This window comes from Rhagoletis zephyria, unplaced genomic scaffold (assembly GCF_001687245.7).
Source record: "Rhagoletis zephyria isolate East Lansing unplaced genomic scaffold, Rhagoletis_zephyria_1.1 Rzeph_scaffold_03195, whole genome shotgun sequence".
Taxonomy (NCBI): domain Eukaryota; kingdom Metazoa; phylum Arthropoda; class Insecta; order Diptera; family Tephritidae; genus Rhagoletis; species Rhagoletis zephyria.
In genome coordinates, this window is record NW_016160278.1 from 40564 (window position 1) to 64788 (window position 24225).

Genomic DNA, 24225 nt, shown 5'->3' on the forward strand with positions numbered 1-24225 from the left:
CATCTTTCTCTTTGACACCATGTCTGAAATCCCACGTGATCTGTCAAATACTAATGCATGAAAATCCTAACCTCAAAAAAATCACCCGTTACATTAAAGGCTCACAGATAAATTTGTCGCGATTACAAATATTGACGTGTGTGTGCATTACAAATGCAATACTCTTTGTTCATTTATTTTGCTTAGAGGTACTTGTACATATCGCTACCTAAATCAAAAATAGGACCAACTCAAAAAATTCCAAATGTTTAGTAGAGGCAAAAACTGTTGATGCTGCGCCAGCGACAAGAGCAAAACAAATACAGTCTTAATTGTTTTTTGTTTTCGGTTAAAGAAGAAGACATTTTAGTGGATGTTAGAAATATGGTCTGTGTACTGTTTTATGAGAAAAAATCTATTTTGAAATTTTTTTTAGTTATGACTGTTTTTGAATTAAAGTGCGATATCTATGTTTGTATTTGCCACACCAACGATCAATTGCAATACTTAGCATGTGCATACACAGTTTATTAAATTTGATTGCATGTGGTCAGAATGCCAGTAGGAAAATCACAGCGTCAGTCGTAGCACTCTGAAATTGGATTATTCAAATACAATGATAAATGGATTGTTTAAAATTGAGCTAAGTAAATAATAATTCTTAGCAATTATTTTTGAATACTGTGAGGCTAGTTCCTATAAGTTGCGGCCTATATTAGAATAACTTCAAATTGATAAAAAACTGAAACCAACTCTCTCCTACAGTCCCCCACAAGTTGCGACCTAACCAAGGAAGAGGAAAGCGCCCGAATAGCCGCCTGGTTAACTGAAAAAATATGCACCAAGTGCAAAATGTTTTATATGCACATGTACATACATACATACGCCTGCGTTCAGCTAATTAGAAACGAAATTCAAAATGATATTGTTTGCAAATTATGTTTATTTTTTTTATTTGTAATAATTTTCATAAATATAATTTAAAATATAATTCAAAATCTAACAGAAACTATAATTATAAAAATTTCAAAGCTTGCAAAAGATGTACAAAAAATTTATCAAACTTCAAAAAATTGCCATCAAAATTTTTTCAAATTTTTAATAAGAAGATCTAGAAAATTTTCGAGTATGCAGTTCTGTAGCCCATTAAATTGTAGTCTAAGAAAGTGCAATTTTGATCATGTGTGATAATTAGAAGAAAATACACAACACCCTCCATAAAAAAACGACGACAGGGCTACGCGACGACTGTAGTTGTGGCCAGATTAGATCTATTTCGATTTTTCCAGCGACAGATAAGTTTCTATTTCCTCTTCTTTTATGTCAAACTCATACAAATGATGTCGCTGCCGCGTTCAAAAAAATCCTGTCGCCTTCGACAAAGCGTTTAGAAATGAAGATAACAAATTGGAAGCTGTGGCCTGTAGCTCGTCGTTTTCAATGTGTTCAGCACTTAAGGACAGAGGCGTTAGAAGAGTGGGGCTCAGTGGATATGCAAAGAGATGTCTGGACTCATGAGATCTCTCGGCGTGCCGAGCATTCGTTTCGCACATCTGCTTTTACTCTGATCAGGTATGAACGAGTTTAACCTGCTGCAGTAGCCTGAGCGAAGTATATATAACTCGCTTATACATACGTATATCAGAGGGTGGTCTATTAAGAATGGCATGGTGAGGAATTGCCTCTATTTCCATTAACCAAAAGCTCATTATCTATAGTAGCTGTTAAAAAAACAACAAATAAAAAATATCTGTCGTTAATACAAGTGAATTAAAAAAACCAAATTCACTGCCCTATAAAAATTTGGTAGGTCCGTTAGTTTCTTCATGATGAAATTATTGGAACTAAACCAAATATGGGGCTGCCCTGAAGGTACCACATTTTCGTTAGAAAAAGAATTATGGAAAACGGCTCTCGTGGTTCAAATATTTATTCGCACGAATTGATAAAAATTGATTAAAAAGAGCAGAACGTTCGGGGTCTCGCTGGGTAGGATTTCATTGCGCCCTCGAATTTATTTTTTAGTAAAAATGGTAATATTTTTATTTGTAAAGAGCATCAGGACAATTTTCTTCGGATTCTCACTAAGTAAAGAGTTATGATCCAGGGATCTGCTTTACTTAGAGCGCTAAGTATCAATAATTTCACTGATAACCGTAGGAAATTTCTACGATACTAGTAGGGCTACGATTCACGCCACCACTTCGAGTAGGGCGGTCTCAGTTGACTTTGATTTTAGATAGGCATGTCGGGAGTACGACAATACTTTAACCTTCTTCTAAATTATCGGGACAGGATTTAGTATTAAATACCCTCGGAAGCTTTCTCTAGCATGATTGGTAATAATCCGTTCTTAACCGATGATTTAAAGAAGATAAAAGTGAAACACAAACAAGGGTGCCCAACAGAAGCTACATTTCACTGAGTTACCACACTGTTATCTCTATACAAAGTTCCCAGCCTTCAGAGAAATGGGCTGAACAGTGTTTTTTCAACAATAAAGCGACAGTATTTTCAATCTGCAGTTTTATTAAAAGTACGTATTTTCCCTGTTTACTTATTACCACTGAAAGCCTAATTTTCTTAACTCTAATTTCTTATTTGCTATTTTTTCAGTCCACATCCAGCTTTCGAAATGTACCTTCTAAACCAAATAATGGTTCGGTATTAATTGAACCGCCTCCCACACGTAACTTCTCATCAACACCATAATACTTCTCTTCCAATAAATATTCACGGTATTCCAAAATTAACTGCTCAGTTCTAGCAACAATCTCCTCAATGCTGCTATTCTCACCACCATATTCCTTCGGCAAATATTTTTTAGGTACGGCTTCGCAAAGCGATTCAAACGTGGTGTGCACTTGGAACTGTAAAAAAGAGGTGAGCAGTGAATAAATTTAAATTTATTATTATTTATTTATTTTATGCAATGTTTTTCAAGGTAAAATTTTTTTTTGCTATTTTTTTTATAAAAATATTGTTCATGCTTTAATCAAAACCACATAAACCAAACTTACAAATTTTATACAGAATTTAGAAAAATGCAACGAAATTTCGTCTAAATTTTGAACTTTTGAATCTGTTTAAAAAAAAATAAAATATTGAATACGCAGATAGATCAGTTTTTCAATTCTAGTAAACCAAGTGCAAGTTTTAAGCGGCTTTAAAATCGCGTTGATATTTATTGATTTCTTATTGCTGACGGATTTTTGCACTTTTTACCTTATAAAAAGGAATTTTTGTAGAATAAAATGCGCATGACCGTTTGCAAACAAAATAAAAAAAAAAATAACGCTATATTTTATAAATTGCAATTGTTATATGCATAAGACCGCAAAATCCGCTTAAAACTTGCACTTGTTGCACTGAATGACATAGCCGATCTATCTGCGTACCGAAATTTTTTTTTTAAATTCAGATTAAAAAGTTCAAAATTTATTCGGTGAATTTTTCTAAGTTCTGTATAAAGTTTGAAAATTTGGACCATATTTTTACAAAAAAATAACAAACAAATTTTAGTTTCGAAAACATTGCAAATATTAAACAAAAAACACCATGCACTCACTGGGACAAGTTTTAACCAAACAGTTTTTGCCCCATCCAATGTTTTTTTTTTAATATGTATTCTGTCATCATAATCAACTAATTTAAACTAAAAATAAAAGGCTCCCATTCAAAAGAAACTCGATTATCCGTAATTTATCGAGGAATAACTTTTACAACGAAAGTCAAAAGCCATTCTACAGTAAAAGGAGGGACCCCAAAAACACAAAAAATCAGCGCCTATTTTTGAGCCCAATATAACTTCTGAACTAAAAGAAATAAATGAACAGAATACGATTTAAAATAATGCTCTAAGTTTACCCCGTATCACGCCACAAAAATTCAAAACTAAATTATGTTCAAAAATCCCCATTACCCTCCCAAACTCACCCTTTCGACCATCTTCGCTGGCATCACCAATTTAACAGCGGCAAACATTTTCTCGAATACGGCGCCAGTATTGAAAAAATGTGAATTTTTAATGCGCATCGGCATACCTTCTTCGGCATACAAGCTAAAGCGCTTCATAAGTGTTGGACTCATTTGAACGAAATGTGCCATGGTGAAGTCCTCAAAGTCGCCGATTTGCATAAAACCACCCACAATCAAATTATCATTGCTTATCAAAAAGATATCTTGCAGTATGAAGCTGGCGCGCAATATTTCAGTCATATTGAATTTGTTGGGGTCGTATTTGCCAGGGCGCATTAACACTAAGCATGGGCCATCCTCCATTAGCGGTAGCGGCAAGTAAAGCGTAACGCTGCAGATTTTATATGGAATTTGTACGATTATACTAAGTAAAGGATATGAAATTTTCGCTTACCCCAAACGTATAATGGCGCGCAGCCGTTGATCATCCACAAAGTTGTGTTGATTCAAATCGGGCATCGCCGTACGCAAAGTATAGTATTGATCCAGTTTTCGTTTCGCCTTCTCCAGACTAAATTTGCAGCCACGCAGGAAGCTTACAAGAAATTGATCGCTCATGCGGCACTTCAAATGTGGTTGCCTTAGCAACCATTCTCTCAATGCAGCGATGTCCACGGCCCGACGCTCGGGCACCTCATTTAATTCGGCAATCGCTTTTCGTTGTAGCGCAGGTGTTAGTGTGCGTATATCTAGGGTGGGCGTGGTCATTTTCGTTATTTTTCACGACTTCGTTTACGCCAGAAATAGTTTTAAATGCTGTAGACACTGCCTTGATGATTTCCCGAGTACGGTAATATTACAAGTGAATTGTGTTTTTGATTAGATATTAGAAATATATACATACATATACACACATTAAAGCTTCACAGATAAAATTGTCGCGATAAAAATATGGATGTGTGTACATAGCGAATGCGATATTTTGTTCGTAAGTACGTAGTACATGTTTTCCACGCTAGCGATCAATTCCAATACAAAATATGAACATACTTACACAGTTTATTAAATATGATCGCTTGTAGGCAGCATGCCAGTAGAAAAATCGTAGTGTCAAACGTAGCGTGCTTTATTACACCCAGAAAATGGACTCTAGATTTTTCTATTGAATTCCATTTACAGCCGTCTAGTGAATTTACGGACGTTTAGTGAATTTACGGACATCCAGTGGATTTGCAGGCGGCTGGAAGGCTGGTCAATTGGCAGGCGGCTCGTAGTGTGGCAGACGGCTCGTAGTATGGCAGGCGGCTCGTAGTATGGCAGGCGACTGGTGTATTGGCAGGTGGCTGGTGAATTTGCCGGCAGCTGCAAGCAGGCGTTATCAAAGGATGTTAGCGGGGCGTACGTGGGCGTGCACTAGGTGGACGGTAGACTGATTTGCGAGTTGTGGGTCGACTCCCTATGACCTGGGGGCATCCGTATTATGGCAAGCTTAACGCGTCGTGAGCAACTTTAATTCAATCGTATAAAGTATTGAATTTGAAGTGGTGAAACACGATATACATAGATTGGCACAGCCGGCAGTCACGCAAAGTTCAACCGGGAAAACAAAAGGAGATCGAGATCAACTAAATATTGTCGTTCGAACACAAACTTAAGCAACAAATACAATAGCCTACCCCGAGGCTCAGCTTGTGTATTCAGCTTCTTTCACTGACTAACTGACCGTTTATGCCAATGATTCTATGTTATTAATAACTTTTAAAATTTTTTACTTAAAAGATAATTTCACAATGACGCATTGGTATTGCATCAGCCATTGGATTGATGATTAGGTAAGACAAAAATATGCAAAAAAAAACTTAACTATATGATCATTAAAATGACTCCAAAATATTAAAAATATACTTAACGAACATTTTTTCGATTATCGCATAAAAAGTTTTTGTACATACATACATGCATATATGTATTGCAAATGAACGCTCCACGTCACAAGACTTTTTTGGACATAATTTAAAAGATGACAATTCTCCAGATGAAAATATTGCAACATTTTATTGAGCATATTTGTATAGAAAAACACTTGAAAGCATAAAATACATTTTTTTTTATAAAGAAACATATTTTAAACAAAAAAATTACTAACCGATTTTTAAAAAGGCTATAAGAAAACTTATATTTTCTCAAATCCAAAAATTTCGTTTAATATACACAAAAGAAAATATGTATATATATAAACATTTTTTCCCTCTATATAAACTCCTGCCCCTAGATGAAAGGCTGGCAACGCCCTTGTATACAAAACAAATAAATTATTTAAACCGTAGGTATATCATACGTAATGTGACTTCTTTCGGAAGTACAGTACTTCTTTTAACGCTCTTGTACTTCGTACTTCGAAGTACAGTCAAATGTACTTCTTTGAGATATTTTGTACTTCAGGAGGGAGATTCTGTAGCCAGTTAGCGACAATTTTTGGATTTTCATCACACCTTTTGATGCATGATATAAAGGTTTTGCGTCAAAAAGTGCGATAGCGATTTGAAAATGGTCACTAACTGGTTACAGAATCTCCCCCTGGTCCTGTACTTCTCCGATCTTCTGGACGATCATCACATGACCTGGGCGATAAATTCGTTCAAACCATTAAAGTCGCCGGGGACCGATGGCATCATACCTGCGCAGCTGCAAAGGGCTCTGAAGGTGTCGTGCAATTGATTGGGTCCTATTTATGCGAACTGCGTGAGGACTGGGTACATCCCCAAGGCTTGGAGGGTAGTCAGTGTTGCGTTCATCCCGAAGGCCAGAAAATGCCCTCATGTTTCCCCCTAGGGATTTTAAGCCTATCAGTCTCTTCGTTTTTGTTAAAAAGGCTTTTGCTAAAAGCGCTAGAGAGACTAATAGGCCTGTAAATTAGAAACACGATCCCTCGTGACAGTCTTTCAAGAGCTCAGTATGCTTATTGCAAGAAAAGGTCGGTGAATACCGCCCTGCACACATTGGTAAAGTGGTCAGAGGAAACCTTCACGCATGAAGATTATGCAGTAGGGGTCTTCGTTGATATCGAGAGGGACTTCAACAATGTCACTTTAGAGGCAATAGTCAAGCATATTCATAACCAGAGGGTTGAAACCAACCTAATAAGGCTTATCTACAACTCACTTCGTGACAGAACGGAGTAGGGGAGCGTTTGCACTCAGTGAAGAGTCTATAGGAGCATTCCACAAGTTGGTGTCCCCTCTCTCCTGCTCTAGATTGCGGTTGTAAACGACCTTCTAGAGGAACTGGAAAAAGGGGGCTGTCGGGTGATTGCCCATGTAGATGATGTGGAACTTTTGGTTAAAGGACGATTTCCATACACCCCTTTTGATCTGGCTCAAAGTTACCTGTACCAGGTAACTAGGTGGGCGATCACCCGCAGCTGTCGTAGAAGCCTAACATTGAAGAAAGACTAGGAAACGAGTCGGTTGCCTTGTACTGCTGTAGGGGAGATAACGGTAAAAGGCGGGGTCTCCCGCCCAAATTAATTCATTAGCTCTAGGAAACTAGATTTAGACCTATATTGTTTCAAGGCGCCCTTGTCTACACTTGTAAAAAAGCAATTAGCTGAGCATTAGGAACCACATCTACACTGGCGTTTAACATACATATGTAGAACACGGAGGACAGAATTGCCGCAGCACGAACAGCTATTAGGCTAAGGGAAACCGGGTACTTTTTTGACATAAAAAAGGAAAAGAAGACGTTTCTGTGCTGTAGCAAATGTTTTTATAGGGCACTTTAAAACACGTTACCTCTCAAGGGCTATTGTAATTGGTATTCATGCGGCCAGACTAGGAATTTTAACTGATCTTTTTGTATCAGCTGTCAAGAGGAAGATGAAGTGGAATCATCTTCATACTTTCTTTTAGACTGTCCAACCTTCGCCAGGCTAAGATGTAGGCATTTTGACTCGCACTTCTGACTCGCACTTTTGACTCGCATTTTGACTCGCACTTCTTAATAAATTTCACAATATTGTTTTTTTGTCGGCTCGAGTTCACCTCGACCTCCGCACCGTTTCTGATGCTACAGAATTTACCACTTCGAAAACACAATTACACACACATCTGTGCGATGCTATCGCAGTGAAAAATGGCATCTTATACACAAACAAAACACAATCTTCATCAAATTCTTTGATTTTGAACAATCAAGATGTTTTGTTTTCTTACGTTAATTTTTGTTTAAATTATACAGAACCNTTCATCGGGTAACATTTATGTTGAAAATAGAAATAGGTTGTTCCCCGATAATGCGGAAATGCTTCTTTTCATAATGAAAAATATACAAATTGTTAACTCTGATTACTAATTAGATACTATTAAATTGGATTACAAAAATACAAAATCTGGGTTAAATTTCTAAATTGAATCTTCTATAATCGGCCGGATAGGCCGGATTCCGGATATCTACGGGATACCCGGCACATCCCTAATCTTCATTTATGTATATTGTAACTATCAATATCTTATACAGAGAAGTGTAAATTCTTTTTATCTAAAACTAATAAAGTTAGAAGGACGAAACTCGAGGATGTGGTAGTTAACATATTAGTCCTTGACATATATTTTTTTCAAAAATAAATATTGGAAATTTCCAAGGATATTCAAGGATAAAGTTTTGAAAAGACATTTTCAATACTTATTCGTCCTGGTGCACCCAAAAATAAAATTTTTTTCCAATCTACATAATTTTTCCTTTTAATTGATATCCTTATTGTTATTCTACAATGCACCGCATCTTTTGAATAATTTTTTTATTCAATCATATTCTAGAAACTTCAAAGTCCTTTAAAAAAAATCCTGACGTCAGAGAGAACTACTAGAGAAAAACTAAAATCGCAGTTTTACTATATTTGGCCCCAGTTTTGTGAATATATTGATTTTTTTCGTGTGTAAAATTGACAGTCGCACGGTGCTGTCACAGCGCTAATATTCGGGCCTATGTCTGAAGAGGGTTCAGCTCTTTAGTCGTTTCGACCTAAGCTAAGAATTTTTCGTAAGCTCTTATCAGACGCCGCAAAGCAAGTGGACATTGGCTAGTAGAATTATAGAATTACACTTAAAAGCTTTCAGTCAATAATCCAAATAGTAACGTCTCATCACCAGTGTTCCCATTAAAAAAAAAGCTCCATGACAACTGTACCCAGCCGAGTTCAAAACAGCTGTCACTATCAGCCATTGCCATGAGTTTTACCTATCATCCCCCCAACTACTCACCCGGTCGGACTTCTCCGTCAGAATATCAAAAATATATGTGCATACTTATGTGAGGCACCACCTCCTCGACCATCAGTTGCTTAAAGCGCCTCAAAGCAAACGGTTAAGTGTGCTTGCGAAAGCAATTGGAAATGAGAAAATAATTCGCACAATCGAAAGAATAAATTATTTGACGTTTCTAAACAGAGGCATTAAGTCTTAACTAATTCTTTAGTTTCTTTTTGTGCTTAAAAAGTGTAAAGTAGCTTAAGAAAATGTTGCGTTTGTTGAGAAGTAACGCGCTAATGTCGTCCGGCAAATCACTTGCTGGTGCTTTGAATGGAGCGGTAGCCAAATATTCCAGTCTGGTGCCAGATCCACATATTGAACCGGAGATTCTTTATACAGGGGTAAGTACAATGCGCATTTTTGTTATTTTAACTACAAGTGTTTATAGTATATATAGGTATATAAGTATTAATAAATATTTATGTATACATATTGTATATACATTATATGTAGGTGCATGTTTATATTAATCTACATATTAACAATCACTTGAACGTTTATTTCCTTATATTTAAATATCTTATTATAAAATTTCCTGAACGGCTATCTGAATTTACTTTTTTTCCTTTTTTAATTTTGCGCTGCTCCCGCCCCCACTTGAAATCGAAATCAGGTTTTTGTAGCCGCAATCTTGGATTGGATTCAGTACAGGAATTCAGTTTAGGTGCTAGGTAGCGTACAAAAAAAACATCGAGAAAATACGTTTCTTGGTCATTTTCGTTTTATTCGCTTTGCCTATAGTATTGTTATTTGTATTGCCAGAGCTTTTCTCTAAGTTGCAAAGTGAGAACAGAATATTAACCACATGTCATACATATGTATGCATGTATATGTTGGTTTGTATTTCTCGACAGCCGGTCGCGAAATTTGTTTTTTTATAATAATGTACTTTTTAATTTTTTGTTTGGTGTACCTTTTTCTTTTTCAATGCCTTTGAATTTTGCTAGTCATGTTGTTCGCCTTTCATCGCGCATCCTATTATGTTTCGCATATGCACTGTGCCACCAATTGAACCAACCCTGCGGGAAATTTTAGAGTTCCTCGCATGCTAATTTTCAACCCTAACGAATTCATGTACATTTATACGAGCATCTCATGATTCTTGAATTCATTTGATAGAGGGATGCTCCGAAATTTTTATATTTTTTTTTATAGAAGTTTAGCACTTTACCTAACCAGTGCCATATATGTAGATCTACATTTCAAACTTGTACAATAATGATGAAAATTCAACAAACTTCAGCATTTGCACCCAAAAATTCTCAGCTTTTTATTTAGAATTTTTAGAAAAATTGGGTATCCTGAGACTTTTCTGACTCCAAAATAAGTCCGGATGTTTATAGAATAGAACACCAAAACAATATTAAATTTCATAGATACATACACACACATTTTCATAAAACGAAACTTCCATGATAATACTATCAAATAACTTAAAAGATAAATTAAAGTTAAAGTCAAAGTCACACCAAATTATAAATTTCTATACATGTTGTACAAGGTTCATAGAATAGAAGGTTACGACATGGTGCTGTCAAAAATTTGTTTTCCTCCAATGACGTAGTTGCAAAATGAGTTCTGATTGGCTGAAATATTTTACGAAGAAGGAGAGTTTACAAAACGCAGAAAATATAGTTGCCGTATAGCATATTTTAGGAATCCTAATCAAACGGGCATTTTTGATATAAAATCGTGGCAAAGCTTATTATAACAACATAAAATGTTATAACTTCACGTGAAACTGGATTAACATAATAATATTCGTACAATAGTGACAAATGAAGTGTAAATCGAATGCAAATTGAAATTGCTGGTGATTTTATTGTTGACAGTGAGCAGAACGCACTCGCGTATTTTTAAATGAAAGGCGTTCATAACATTGCCAAAGTTTCGCTACCGAAATTGCAATTCATCTCTAAACGTACGGTAAAACCTTAATTACCTTTTTCAGTGTAATTTTTGCAATCAAAAACAGCGCACTTAAATTTTTAGTAATTTAAATAAACTCAATGACGCAGAAAAATCACAAACTTCGACGCAAATTGTCAAACGGTAAATATCAGGGTTACCCATATTTGAAATAAATGTATATTTGACTAAAATAGTGTATTTTTATAAGATAATTTTTCAGCAATCTGGCAACTCCAAAAATTTAGCCATCTACGTCATCAAGATGGCGGCCATGGCTGATGTCGTAAACTTGTTTTCTATGAACCTTGCATGTTGTATGTATGTGCAGTGCCGAAATAAATAGAAAATAGAAAATTTTTTATTACAATTTTTCTGAGATTTTTTTTTATAAAAATGTAGTTCAGCTACAACAAAGAACATTACAAAAAATCTCTAGACTTTGTGCAAAACTCAGAACATTCCATAAATTTGGATACAAGTTGTCATTGTAGTATAAATACATAGTAAGTGCTAGTTTGAAGTTGGTAAACAATCGCTTTGAGATTTGGCAGTTTTTTCGGGCAGTTTCTTCCAAACAAAAAAAAAAACTGTCGAACATACTTTCTATATTCGTCTTCATTAAGCAGCCACGGTTTGAATTCTTTGTTTAAAATCCATTCGTCATTGAAATAACAATCGCTCATTTAAACCGGGAGACAATTACAAATTTTGTTTACATCTACCCTCAAGAACTCACACATTCTAAAGAAAACAAACAATTTTTTACGATTATGTATTAGCTAATTCAACGGCGCTATCACATTGCGCAGTGTGTTTATTGTACATTTAGTTATAAATTAAACAGTCTGCAGGAAATCGCAGTATCGAATAAAATCCGGCGTATAGTGTCGATAGAAAATAGATATTGTAAAATATACATATAAAATTTGCACTTTGTTATACTAAAATTGAATGGACTACAAAACTGCATACTCAGAATGTTTCTAATAAATTTAATAAAAATCTCAAAATTTTGATGATACTTTGTCGAATTTTCCTAAACTTTGTACAAAGTTTGAAATTTTTCCTTACATGGTTTTTGTTAGACAACGAGCTACTTTCGTAAAAAAAACAATAAACATTAAATAATTGAAAGGGAAATAGCGAAAGAACGCTGAAATGCCTCCTCTCTACTTATATTTCCGCCACTGTACCCGATATGAACTGCATAACGAAAGCATATTCAAGCGAAAAAATCACCAAACAAAAATCTGTTTAAAGTACACAAAGGATCGCTTGGCCCCCAAATTGTGTCTAGCTTCAAAAGCTTTTGCGCTGATGTGCTTAGGCTTTTCCTGGAGGGTTCGCCTGCAAATGTTTTTTCTTTTGGTAAACGTGTCTACTTCCATGTACGACAAATACACCGGCACTTTGCATCTGTCATTTCAGGTAGTTTATTAAAATGCTTGTTTTTTGCAACTGTTTTTTTTATGTATACATAATACTTACAAATACATCATAGTACGAGTAAATACATATTTACACACATACAATGCATAGATAAAGACGCTGCCCATTTAATTTAAAATAACAGGCAAACAGATGATTGGACAATATATTATTAATAAATTTTGCTTTAAATTATTAAAATTCATGACGAAAAATCTATTGTCATTGCAAAGCGTAAATTCAATTGCTGATTTGCAAAAAAACACATACACATTTCTAGCACAGACAAGCATACAATTTGATTACAAGTAAATTCTATAAAAAAATAAATTGCATTCACTTTTTGCTGACAAGGAAATCTTGCAGAATTTTATTGATAACGGTAGATTGCTTGAAAAAAAAAATAAACCGTCACTTTAAAAAATATTTAGAACTGATAAACCTAAGCTCAGCTGCGTTCAGCTTACTAAGTACTTAAGTACATACTTATGTACATATTTATGTGCTGATTGTTGACATTCAAATTAGCTTAGTAGCACAGAGTAAAATGAGAAAGCACTTTTTAATGCATACAATTTATTAGAATTGATTTTGTATTAAAATGTTTAGATTGGTGAGGTTTTCTGAAGCTTAAAAACAATAAATATAAATTCTTGTAATGTGCTAAGTAAGAGGAACCTATTGTTCCGTGCCGCCTTCGAACAGCAAATCGTTTTTATGATACGATTATTTATGCCGGTTAAAAAATATGTTTCTTATTATTTTAGAGTTTCTCATTTCTGTAACGATTTTATTACGAATCTTCAAAGAAAATTATGTGAAGTGGTTGACACGAACTCGTAAAAAATTTCTGTATGAAAAATAAAGAAAATTCTGCAAGAAATTCTTCACATAGCAGCCTTTTTTCATAGCTTTACCGAATTTCTTCTGAAATTTCGTAAAGGAATCGAAGTGTGCACAGTTTATTTCATTTTAGGAAATTCGGCAAAAAATCGAATGAGTTCTCTTTGAGATCTTTAAAATTTCTCTACAATTCAGAATACACTGAATAATGGTTCGCAGGGTACGTATGTATATATATACCTATATATGTATGTATAACGAAATAATAAGCTTTGGCCGGGGATTATCTTGGATTTCAAAATTACCAGCGTGGAATTTCTTTAATAAGTTGGAGAATAATATTATTTATTGACTTGAAAACCTTATAACTACGAAAAAAACTGGAGTAAATTTTTGGTTTGATGCTTGCGGAGTTAGTAAATTGTTTATGGCATAGATATGTACATATGTATGTACAGTGACGAGCAAAACTGTAACATGGTGTAACACTTTTTATTTCAGCCGCCGCTATCTTTACAAGTTCTAACGACTTTCATACTTTTGTTGCATATTCTTATTGGCACACCCCTACTCCCTCTCTTATAAAGATTTGAAGTAAATCCAACAACAATAATAAAACCAGCAGGCAAAAATGTAAATTAAGGCCAATGTTACACTTTTGCACTCACTCTCAGTTTTGCATTTTACAGTTATCTTTTACTTAGTTGGAAGTCAGATGACGTTTTTCTGCATTGTAATTTATTCAAGAAGAGATTACCAGTAAATAATATGGTTAATCAGGAAACACGAATGTAAATAATAGATTTACTGCGGAAACGCGGGGCCGTAGAAAAGTGGCAAGAAATTGTGGAGCTCGCCACGTGAAAATGTCAAGACTGAAAAAAAAATTGCCTAAAATGTTATTAAGGACAAACGAAGTCTGCCAAAAAATATTACGGTCCGATATCTTGTGAACTTAGTAGTAAGTAGCGCTGCAGCCACTATTACAGAAGCGTTTAGGGTTTAAAATCGAATGCAAATCAGTAGACAGCGAAGCGAAGAATTGTCAAATTGAACGCAAAGTCATAATAAAAGAGGGAAAAACCATTTTGATCAAGATACATGCACGAAAACCGGACCGTTGCCTATTGGGATATGTTAGCCCTTACAAAATGCAATAAAAAAACACATTTTTAAGATTTAATTGAAGGTTAGTTGGTCTGACAAGACTAAATTAATCCCTTTCAATCAGATGGCCGGACATGGTATTGGATCAAAGACACAAATTAAGCCTAAGCGCATCATGCAAGGCAAACTGTGAATCACAGTGGTAGGTCAATAATAATTTGGGGTTATATTTCAAAAATATTGTTGGTCCGTTAGTACGCATTATGCATAAAGAACAGTATCTGTTCATATTTCAACAAAATTTGCAAGATGTAGTCGAAAAATGAGAGTTTCTGCTGAAAAATCACCCAAAACATACTGCATATGTTCGCAAAGACTGGATGCAAAAGCAAAAATTTGCTATTTTGAAATGACCTCCACAATCCGCGGATATGAATCTCGTCGAAAATTTGCGAAATCAACTAAAAGCGTAGCTTATTAAGTATCCAAATCCTTCCAATGGAGTACATGAGCTGTGAAAGCACACCAAGGATATATGGGAGGCTACACCTCCAGAATTTTTACAGAGATACACATAAGGTATGCCAAATTGCATCCAGGAACTAAAAATAGCAAATGTATACTGAACATTGTCTTAACAATTCTTTTTTTTTGTGGAAATTCTCAAAAAGTTATTAAAAATATAGAACTGCAAAACTGTAACATATGCCTTAATTTACATTTTTGTCTGCTGGTTTTATTATTGTTGTTGGATTGACTTCAAATCTTTATGAGAAAGGGAGTAGGGGTGTACCAATAAAAATATACAACAAAAGTATGAATGTCGTTAGAACTTGGAAAGATAGCGGTGGCTGAAATAAAAAGTGTTAAACCATGTTACAGTTTTGCTCGTCACTGTAGGTACATCCGTGCACAATTGATAAATTCATGGTGTTCTCTTTTTCACAGCAATAAATACTACCTATTTGATGTGCATATGTATATTATTTATAGGGGCAATAATGATGAATGAACAATAAATTATCGCAAATTATCTATGTAAGTAATTAAAAGCTTTTACGTGCTACACATGCAAAATCTTTTGTGAGTTGCCAAATTCCAAATAGAACCTCAATCCTTTACTGTAGCGGCGAATTTGAATAAACCTTTTCCGACATACATATACATGTTAAATATTTGATGATGACTTCATTTCAAAAAGTATCAACTCCGCCACTCATTAAGCAAGATAATGATGTTTTTACAAAGTTTTTTTACTTGAAAAATAACCATTCTGTATTTTAATATCTTAACTATATGTGTGTGCTTTTTAATATCTACCTATTATTCCCCGCTATGTACTATGTACGGCTCCGAAATTTGCTTAGTACTCGTGGATAGAGTTAATGCTTTCATATAAAAGTGCTTTGTCATTTACATGCCCTGCAGGAAATTGAGCTAGTTTGTAGCTAAAATTACCCTTTTTAATTGGTTATTTTCTTTGTCCGTGACTAACTACTTTTGAAGGGCGATGGCCGAAAAAAGTTAGGACTTGTAACTAACTACTTTTTAACATAAAATATCAATAAGGAAAAAATAACTTAATTTTTTATTTTTTTTTAATTTTTTTTTTATTTTTTACATGTTTATTTATTCACTAAATAGTTCACTTATGTTGAAAAGAACTTGAAAGAGGCTTGCCAGGGGAAAAATTTAACTTTTATGGGTCCAGCAGATTCAACAGTAGGTTTAAGGTAAGTTCACACGGCCACTGCCAATTACGTTGTTCGCTTCTGAAATACTTTAGCACATTCTTAATTCGATTTGACAGTTCATTTTTAACCCTTCAATTACTCCCTTTCTTGGTTTTTATTTTTTCCATTCTCTCTTGTTTTGTAATTGGTAATTGGTTTTGAATTACCTATAAAGGAGTTAATTCGCTCTCATAATTTTGTATAGTTAATTACGTAATTCGGAGGGGGGTAATTAGAAAGCGAATTACGAATGGGAGAGCGAATTATGTGCCATGGGAATGTCGTATAATTGTCACGTTTTTTGAAACCGGAACTTTTAGTGCACCACCTCTAACCACTTTGCCAAGCGGCTCAGTGGAATGGGTTTGGGGTTAGTTTTCTTTTCTTCAAAACTCCTGTATGACACTCCCCCGAACAGGAGTCTCGCCAAATTTTACTTACTGTTGAGAGAGCAAATGGCGTACTTGATCCGCGTGTGTTTAGATACAATATAAGCATTACTTCAAAGCAAAATTTGGAGCTTATATGCCTGCAACAGGTGAAGTAATAAAACAGCTTTCTCGCTTTATTTTCTGACATTCGGCTACTTTATAGTCAAATAATAGCTCTGACCCAATATTTTTCGTGAAAAATCTTGTAAAACTGTCAAACAGCAAAATTACTCTCTGAAGTGAGAGTAAAAAGTGAGTAACAACAAAAAGTACGGGTACAAAAAATCCATTTTTCCTGTAAAAAAGTCAACCAGTAATTGCTTGACACTTTTCATGATTTTACCAGGAGAAAAAGTTCGGGTAAAATCTTGCAACTTCATTCTCTACACAACTCTCCAAAAGTCGCTCTCATTTACAGAATTTTGGAGAATTTTGGAGTACGGGAACATTTTTCCTGCAACTTCCTGCAAGTTCGTGTAAAATCCTGTAAGTTCATGGAGTACTGGATCAGAGCTTTTATTGCCTTTAAAATATATAAAATATATATTTCATATAAGGCAGTGTCAAAATCTTTCTTCTCGTTCTAATTACTTCACCTGGTATAATTCCGCAATGATATGCTTGTTCATGAATCAAGTAATTTGTAACAAATGTTTTGTCTTGGAAAGCGAATTCTCGGAAATAAATTTATAGGCAAGTAAGAATAATTTTGATTGAAGAATGTTTAAACTGACCTTATGTTGTAGTTGCCAGAAGCTACTGCCTTTTTTGCTTTTACTCTCTCGCTCTGAGCGAAGTTTAATTTTTTTTATAGAGTTTTACTAGATCTAGACCGAGGAATGTGGGATTGAACCTCTTATTATAATGACAATAATATTAATAAACGAAATCTTATTGTTAATTTCCACCAAGCTTTAACTGCAGTTTATGTCTATTGAAAAACGGAGGCTGAAGGGTAATTCCGGGAGCTAAAAGCTCTTCCGAGGTCCCTCCACTTTGTGTGACACCAAATCGGAGGAGTAGCTCGGCCAAACACTAACATATTGTGTAAGCGCCAATCTATGTACTATTAAAACTCTTCCGAAAGGCCTTCCACTCTGCCTTCTCTTATTTTTTCTACCTTGTTTGGAGTGGCACTACTTGGGCTTCTGCCTTTGCTATATGTACATAAGAGGTACCTCAGAAAGACGCTCGGAGATTATTTCTTCTCAATCTGCTTCTCGAATAAAAAAAAAAAAAATCATGCTTTTATTTATGTATTTATTATTCATGTCAAATATATTTTATTGCAATTTAAAATGTAAATATATTGATTATGATTAGCTTCCAGAGCTGGGTCGTAATGATTCCTTTAGGAATTAAATTACTCCCAATTACAGATTACAAGGAATTGTAATTAGGAATCAATTCCTTCAGTCCACAGCAAAGGAATCGATTACTTTTTTAATTCCTTGAAGTAATTTCAAATGTAATTGGGTTTTTCTTTAATTCCATTACAAGGAATTTCATATTGTAATTGGAATAAATTACGTGCTAGTAATGTAATTTTTTTTTCCAATTCCTTTGAAAGGAATTGAAAATGTAATTGATTTTTTTTCAATTCCATTACCTGGAATTGCAAGAGTACTTTAGTTTTTCCAATTACTCAAAGGAATTGTAAAAGTAATCGAGAAACTGAAAGTTCATTCACGAATATACAATGTGGAATTTTTGTTGTGGTCAAAGATTAAAATCGAAAGCACACATTGGCCATCTTCCATGTATATCTATATATATATATAAAAATGTTGTGTTCGTATGTCACGGTCATCAAAACCCGAGAACGGCTGAACCGATTTGAATAATATTTTTTTTATTATTCGGTATAATACCAGAACCAATGATATCGCAAAAATTTGGTGGGTTGCCACCTATTTTAAAATTTAATTAATTTAAAATCAATGAATTATTACAATATGGGTATTAAGTTAAAGAGGTTTAAGAAAGATAACTGCTGGAAGTATTTTTGACGAGGGTGGGCTCCTATTTGAAAATTTAAACTCAGTCAAATTGTTAAAAAAAAATGAAATATTGCCATGTGGGTGTCAAACTAAAAAGTTTTAAGAAGGCTTACTGCCGAAAATATGTTTGAGGAGGGTTGCCATCTGTTTGAAAATTTAACTAAATTACATTGATAAAATAAATAAAATATTACAATATGGGTATCAAATTAAAAAGGTTTGAGAAAGATAATTGTTGGAAATATTTTTGAGGGGGCTGCCACCTATTTGGAAATTGTAACTCAGTTAAATTGATAAAGTAAATGCAATGTTGGCATGTGGGTGTCAAACTAAAGAGTTTTAAAAAGGCTTACAGTCTACCATGAACACTTCCAGAAATATGCAATATGAAAAGTTTGGTTTATATGGGAGGTGCCACACGCCATTCTCCAACCATGAAAATTTTTGTCCATGAGTATGGAATTGGTCTTATATATGTATATAGATATCACCATACCCAGTTCTAGTCCTCTACCACAAATATATGCAGTTTGAAAAAGTCGGTTTGTATGGGAGGTGCCACGCCCCCTTTCTATATCGAAACTTTTTTTAGCTATAACCATCCTTGGAAAGTCTGCAGTAGATTCCGAAATTTCAAAAAAATCGGTACGGCCTTTCTCGAGCTTTGCGAACAGAAAAAAAACGCCTTTCAAAATATATATTAGTATAGACTAGCCAAACTCTGCTTGTTTTGCGGGTTAAAACACTACTACCGATGAAAATCGATGGATAAATAAACAAGTTTGCAAGGGTTAAGTGAAAGTGCAATAATTTTTTGTATGAAATACTAGCAGGAAATTTAACAAAGCAATTCAACAGTAAAAAATTTTTTTTTATAAATTTTTCGATTACTTTTTAAATTACTTTGAGGAATGGAATTGGAAAAAAATCAATTACATTTTCAATTCCTTTCAAAGGAATTGGAAAAAAAAATTACATTTTCAATTCCTTTCAAAGGAATTGAAATAAAAGAAATTACATTATTAGCACGTAATTTATTCCAATTACAATATGAAATTCCTTGTAATGGAATTAAAGAAAAAAACAATTCCATTTGAAATTACTTCAAGGAATTGAAAAAGTAATCGACTCCTTTGCAGTGAACTAAAGGAATTGAATCCTAATTACAATTCCTGAGGAATGTAATTGTAATTGTAATGTAATTGCATTTACCCAGCTCTGTTAGCTTCTACTATATATGCGTAAATATAAAATCTATAGAGAGCTTAAGAAAACCTACCTAACAGATATTTTAAAGCACGTAGCATTACTTACCAAAATATAATAATGTTGCCGCAATAAATCTCAAATAAACCGTTGTCAAAAAATTCTGCAAGTTCAGGTTAATTTGCATACTGAAGAACAGTTTGTGTGCGAAATATTAGTTTAAAACCACTAACTAAATCTAGTTTTGTTATTGGGTTGTATGCGGAGCTTTTCGGCCGATAAATTCAAAAGGCAAAATTTACTTTTCCTTCTCTCTCCTACGCGTTTCGGCGTCCTTCACGTCTTCATCAGGGAGTCTGATATTTATTTAAAAACATAAGACATAAATCTAGTTTTCTTATCATATAAGGTAATTAATAAGACAATGATCATTATTCATTTCACTATTTTCCACATTTCTCTTTATACAGCTTTTCATTAACAACGAATGGCACAAGAGCAAAACTGGAAAGACATTCCCTTCCATTAATCCAACTACTGAAAAACAAGTCGCTGAAATCCAGTGTGCCGGCAAGGAGGACGTTGATATCGCTGTGCAGGCCGCACGCAACGCTTTCAAGTAAGCTTTTATACTATATTTACGCTATCGTTAAAAAATATTATTAACATAAATATTAATTTTTCTTTAACAGGGTCGGTTCACCATGGCGCCGCATGGACGCCTCCGACCGCGGTGTTCATTTGAATCGTTTGGCTGATCTAATAGAGCGTGATCGCGTTTATTTGGCCGTGAGTTTCATTTTTTTTATTGCATCGCCAACATTTCTTCACCTTCATTCTTTTCTAGAGTTTGGAAACGTTGGACAACGGCAAACCCTATGCAGTCGCCTACAATGTTGACGTACCTGTCGCTATCAAGAATTTACGCTATTTTGCCGGCTGGGCTGATAAGAATCATGGCAAGACCATTCCCATGGATGGTGATTTCTTTGCTTACACACGTCATGAACCTGTTGGCGTGTGCGCCCAAATCATTCCATGGAACTTCCCAATTCTCATGTTGGCCTGGAAATTGGGACCAGCACTAGCTACTGGCAACACCATTGTACTAAAACCTGCTGAACAGACTAGCTTGACTGCACTCTACATAGCTGAACTGATTAAAGAAGCTGGCTTCCCAGAAGGTGTAGTTAATGTGCTGCCCGGCTTCGGCGACGCTGGCGCCGCGTTGGCCAATCACTACGATGTCGATAAGGTCGCCTTTACCGGTTCCACTGAAGTGGGTAAACTCATACAGCAAGCCTCTGGAAACACCAATTTGAAACGCGTCACTTTGGAGTTAGGCGGTAAGAGCCCGAATATTGTTTTGGCCGACACCGATATGGATTACGCTGTGGAGTCCGCACACTTTGGGCTCTTCTTCAACATGGGACAAACTTGTTGCGCTGGTTCGCGTACCTTTGTCGAAGATAGAATTTACGATGAATTTGTTGAACGCAGCGCTGAGCGTGCCAAGAAGCGTACGCTTGGCAACCCCTTCGAATTGCATGTTGAACAGGGCCCACAGGTCGATCAAGAGCAGCTACAACGCATTCTCGGCATGATTGAGGAAGGCAAGAAGCAAGGCGCCAAGTTAGTAGCAGGCGGCAACCGTCCCAACCATCTGCCCGGCTATTTCGTAGAACCCACTGTATTCGCTGATGTGCACGATCACATGACGATCGCGAGGGAAGAGATCTTCGGCCCCGTGCAACAGCTCATTCGCTTCAAGACTTTGGATGAGGTGATTGAGCGTGCCAACAACTCCGACTACGGCTTGGCGGCGGCTGTTTTCACACGCGACATTGATAAGGCCAACTATGTCGTGCAGGGTTTGCGCGCCGGCACAGTCTGGGTGAATACATACAATGCCTTTGGCGCACAAATGCCTTTCGGTGGTTACAAGATGTCCGGCCATGGACGAGAAAATAGTGAATATGCGTTGCAGAACTATACCGAGGTGAAGAGTGTGATTGTCAAGATTCAGCAGAAGAACTCGTAAAGGGCGAAAGCGGCGAGATGATTATGAATGTCGCACTGATTGTTACTAATACCTACTTGTAGTATGTTTTGTCTTTAAATGAAAGGCTGAGGAAGGAAATTGCAGTTTAATTTAAAATCGCACAAGTTTTCTACATTGTCATGTATACATATGTCTGAATTACTAGTACCTATTTCATAAAATATTTTGCTAACATACTATTATACATATGTATGTTCATATGTGTGAAATTAGTACCTACAAATACAAATATACGACAGTTTCGTATGAGCTGTACAATGACATAAAACAAATAAAACTCTATACGTAATATAAAAAACGAAATATGATGTTTTGAGCAGGTACTTTTTTAAATGGTCTCGAATTGCACAAATTATAAGATTAATTTTATTAGTTTTCTTAATGCTCATTGATTACAATATTTTAAATATCAACCAATCAAAATTTAAGATATTACTTTAAAGAAAGCTGAATAAAAGTATTAGCGGCCGCCTTAGCCTAGTGGTTAGACATGTGTGCTTCCCCAGTTCGACCTTGTGTCAATTGCTGTTCCGACCACGTACACGTTTGTTTTATTCTAATAGAGCTTTCACCTCGGCAGGCAGTTACAAAACTACGAGTGTATTTCTGGCAGCAAAAGGCCTCGCACAAACAAGTCAAATGTCAATATTTGATAACTTTTTAAATTAAACAAACTCACTCATCTTTGCTTTGCTTTATTAATCTGTATATCTCCACCATTTACATATACTTGTAAGTCCGAAAATTCTCTCATAAACCTATCCACTATCCACTACCATTCGGCATAGTTTTTTTTCGATTAATCCACATCCAACTTTCGAAATGTGCCATCCATGCCGAATATACTATCAAAGTCTGGCTGCTTGCCAACACGCAACTTCTCATTATTCCGATATTTATGATCCTCTATAAAGTAATCACGTCTATCCAAGAAGAATTGTACTGAGAGCTCTGTAATCTCTTCAATAGAACCATTTTCACCACCATATTCTTTGGGCAAATATTTTTGTGGTATATGCGCATACAGTGACTCTAAATTGTTGCCATGTAAATGAAGCTATGGGTGATGAAAATAAAAACAATGTTATTGCCGTTTAATACAATATTCTTTGCATCGAAATTATCACTCAACACTTACACGCTCCTGCTGCTTGGCTGGCATCAGCGGTTTAAGCATATTGAATACCTTTTCGAAGCCTGCTGGTATATTAATGAAATGCGTGGCACGTTGTCGCAAAGGTATCGCTTGTTCGGCAAAAACTAACATCTTCTTAACAACAGTTGGCGTATGTTGTGCCAAATGCGCTGCCGTTAGACGTGATACGTCCAAGACATCAATGAAACCATTTACAGCCGCATAATCATCTTCGCGTATCCATAGTTCTTGTTGCGCATGCGCTACTGCCATTATTTCCTTAAACGTATACTTATCGGGTGGATAACTGCCGGCGCGTATAAACATAATTCGTGGACCAGTGTCATGCAATGGCGTAGGTAGTAGCGAACCAGAGCTGTTGAAGAAATTTCAGTTTTTATACATTTCTTATAAAGCACACATATTTTACCCATAACGCAAGCGCTCCTGTACAGTCGGATCATTCACATCGGATATGGTGTAAAAATCAGGATACTTAGTTTTCAATGTATAGAACCAATCGAGCTTTGACTTGGCCTTTTCTAGGCTGAATTTGCAACCACGTAGAAATCCTACCAACAGCTGATCATCGGGACGTACATTCAAATGTGGCTCTTTGTCGGCCCAACTCTTCAACGCCTGTAGATCCTCTTGTAGGCGCTCCGGTCGCTCATGCAGCTCCTCGATTGCCACTTTTTGTAGATTTTCTGGTAGTGGCCGTATATTCAATTGCGACATTTGAGCGTTGCTATCGTTGCTTTGATTTTGTGTATTACTTCAGCACTGAGCTGCGTTAATTCACAAACTGGTGCTGAAGCGTTAAATGACCTCAATAATATCTATTCAATTTACTTCAAATAGTATTGCAATGTACAAATGTGTTGTGAGTGTACAACGGAAAGTGACTTCTGCTACGAACTTCAGCCATCCAACGCTGCTCGTTAGATAGTTTAATTTAGTATTAGTCTCATTAATTTTTACGATTATTATCATTAGAAAAGATAAAATGAGTGCAACTGCGTTTGTTTTTTGGTTTGTATTGCATAACTATTATTGCATTTATTTGATTAAGAGAAAATGCATTTGTGTTACTTATTAAGCTTTTTTTAGCACTTACAAGTATTGGGTACTTCATCGGGTGATAATTAAGCGCGTTTGATAAA

General features: G+C 35.4%; 3 protein-coding genes across 4 annotated transcripts; 1 reads left to right on the plus strand and 2 right to left on the minus strand.

Moving 5' to 3' along the window:
- Positions 1-2562: 2562 nt before the first annotated feature.
- Positions 2563-5042, minus strand: LOC108368571 (alpha-tocopherol transfer protein-like). Of its 2 annotated transcripts, none has more exons than XM_017623444.1 (4): positions 4952-5042; positions 4352-4726; positions 3916-4288; positions 2563-2849 (listed from the first exon to the last, which is right to left on the minus strand). In XM_017623444.1, exons 2-4 carry the CDS (start codon positions 4663-4665, stop codon positions 2592-2594), a joined length of 945 nt encoding a protein of 314 aa, XP_017478933.1. In that variant the 5' UTR covers positions 4666-4726; positions 4952-5042; the 3' UTR covers positions 2563-2591. The 2 variants fall into 2 exon arrangements, with proteins under 2 accessions (XP_017478933.1, XP_017478934.1); XM_017623445.1 differs by having other exon boundaries at positions 4352-4722; positions 4952-5009.
- Positions 5043-9134: 4092 nt separating this feature from the next.
- On the plus strand, positions 9135-22232 carry LOC108368576 (aldehyde dehydrogenase, mitochondrial-like). The gene is made up of 4 exons (XM_017623453.1): positions 9135-9547; positions 20336-20484; positions 20558-20654; positions 20713-22232. Exons 1-4 carry the CDS (start codon positions 9413-9415, stop codon positions 21904-21906), a joined length of 1575 nt encoding a protein of 524 aa, XP_017478942.1. The 5' UTR covers positions 9135-9412; the 3' UTR covers positions 21907-22232.
- Positions 22137-23918, minus strand: LOC108368577 (alpha-tocopherol transfer protein-like). Its single transcript, XM_017623454.1, has 3 exons — positions 23493-23918; positions 23066-23438; positions 22137-22984 (listed from the first exon to the last, which is right to left on the minus strand). Exons 1-3 carry the CDS (start codon positions 23798-23800, stop codon positions 22727-22729), a joined length of 939 nt encoding a protein of 312 aa, XP_017478943.1. The 5' UTR covers positions 23801-23918; the 3' UTR covers positions 22137-22726.
- Positions 23919-24225: the final 307 nt, after the last annotated feature.

What these genes read in the sequence shown, in the direction of transcription:
- LOC108368571 (XM_017623444.1), bottom strand. Translation starts at nt 4,665, where the DNA reads ATGACCACGCCCACCCTAGATATACGCACACTAACACCTGCGCTACAA. An exon ending in CGCGCCATTATACGTTTGGG is followed by an intron (nt 4,289 to 4,351) that starts GTAAGCGAAAAT and finishes TAAAATCTGCAG; the next exon opens with CGTTACGCTTTACTTGCCGC. An exon ending in CAGCGAAGATGGTCGAAAGG is followed by an intron (nt 2,850 to 3,915) that starts GTGAGTTTGGGA and finishes TCTTTTTTACAG; the next exon opens with TTCCAAGTGCACACCACGTT.
- LOC108368576 (XM_017623453.1), top strand. Translation starts at nt 9,413, where the DNA reads ATGTTGCGTTTGTTGAGAAGTAACGCGCTAATGTCGTCCGGCAAATCA. An exon ending in CGGAGATTCTTTATACAGGG is followed by an intron (nt 9,548 to 20,335) that starts GTAAGTACAATG and finishes CTCTTTATACAG; the next exon opens with CTTTTCATTAACAACGAATG. An exon ending in GTGATCGCGTTTATTTGGCC is followed by an intron (nt 20,655 to 20,712) that starts GTGAGTTTCATT and finishes ATTCTTTTCTAG; the next exon opens with AGTTTGGAAACGTTGGACAA.
- LOC108368577 (XM_017623454.1), bottom strand. Translation starts at nt 23,800, where the DNA reads ATGTCGCAATTGAATATACGGCCACTACCAGAAAATCTACAAAAAGTG. An exon ending in CAGGAGCGCTTGCGTTATGG is followed by an intron (nt 23,439 to 23,492) that starts GTAAAATATGTG and finishes TTTCTTCAACAG; the next exon opens with CTCTGGTTCGCTACTACCTA. An exon ending in CAGCCAAGCAGCAGGAGCGT is followed by an intron (nt 22,985 to 23,065) that starts GTAAGTGTTGAG and finishes CATCACCCATAG; the next exon opens with CTTCATTTACATGGCAACAA.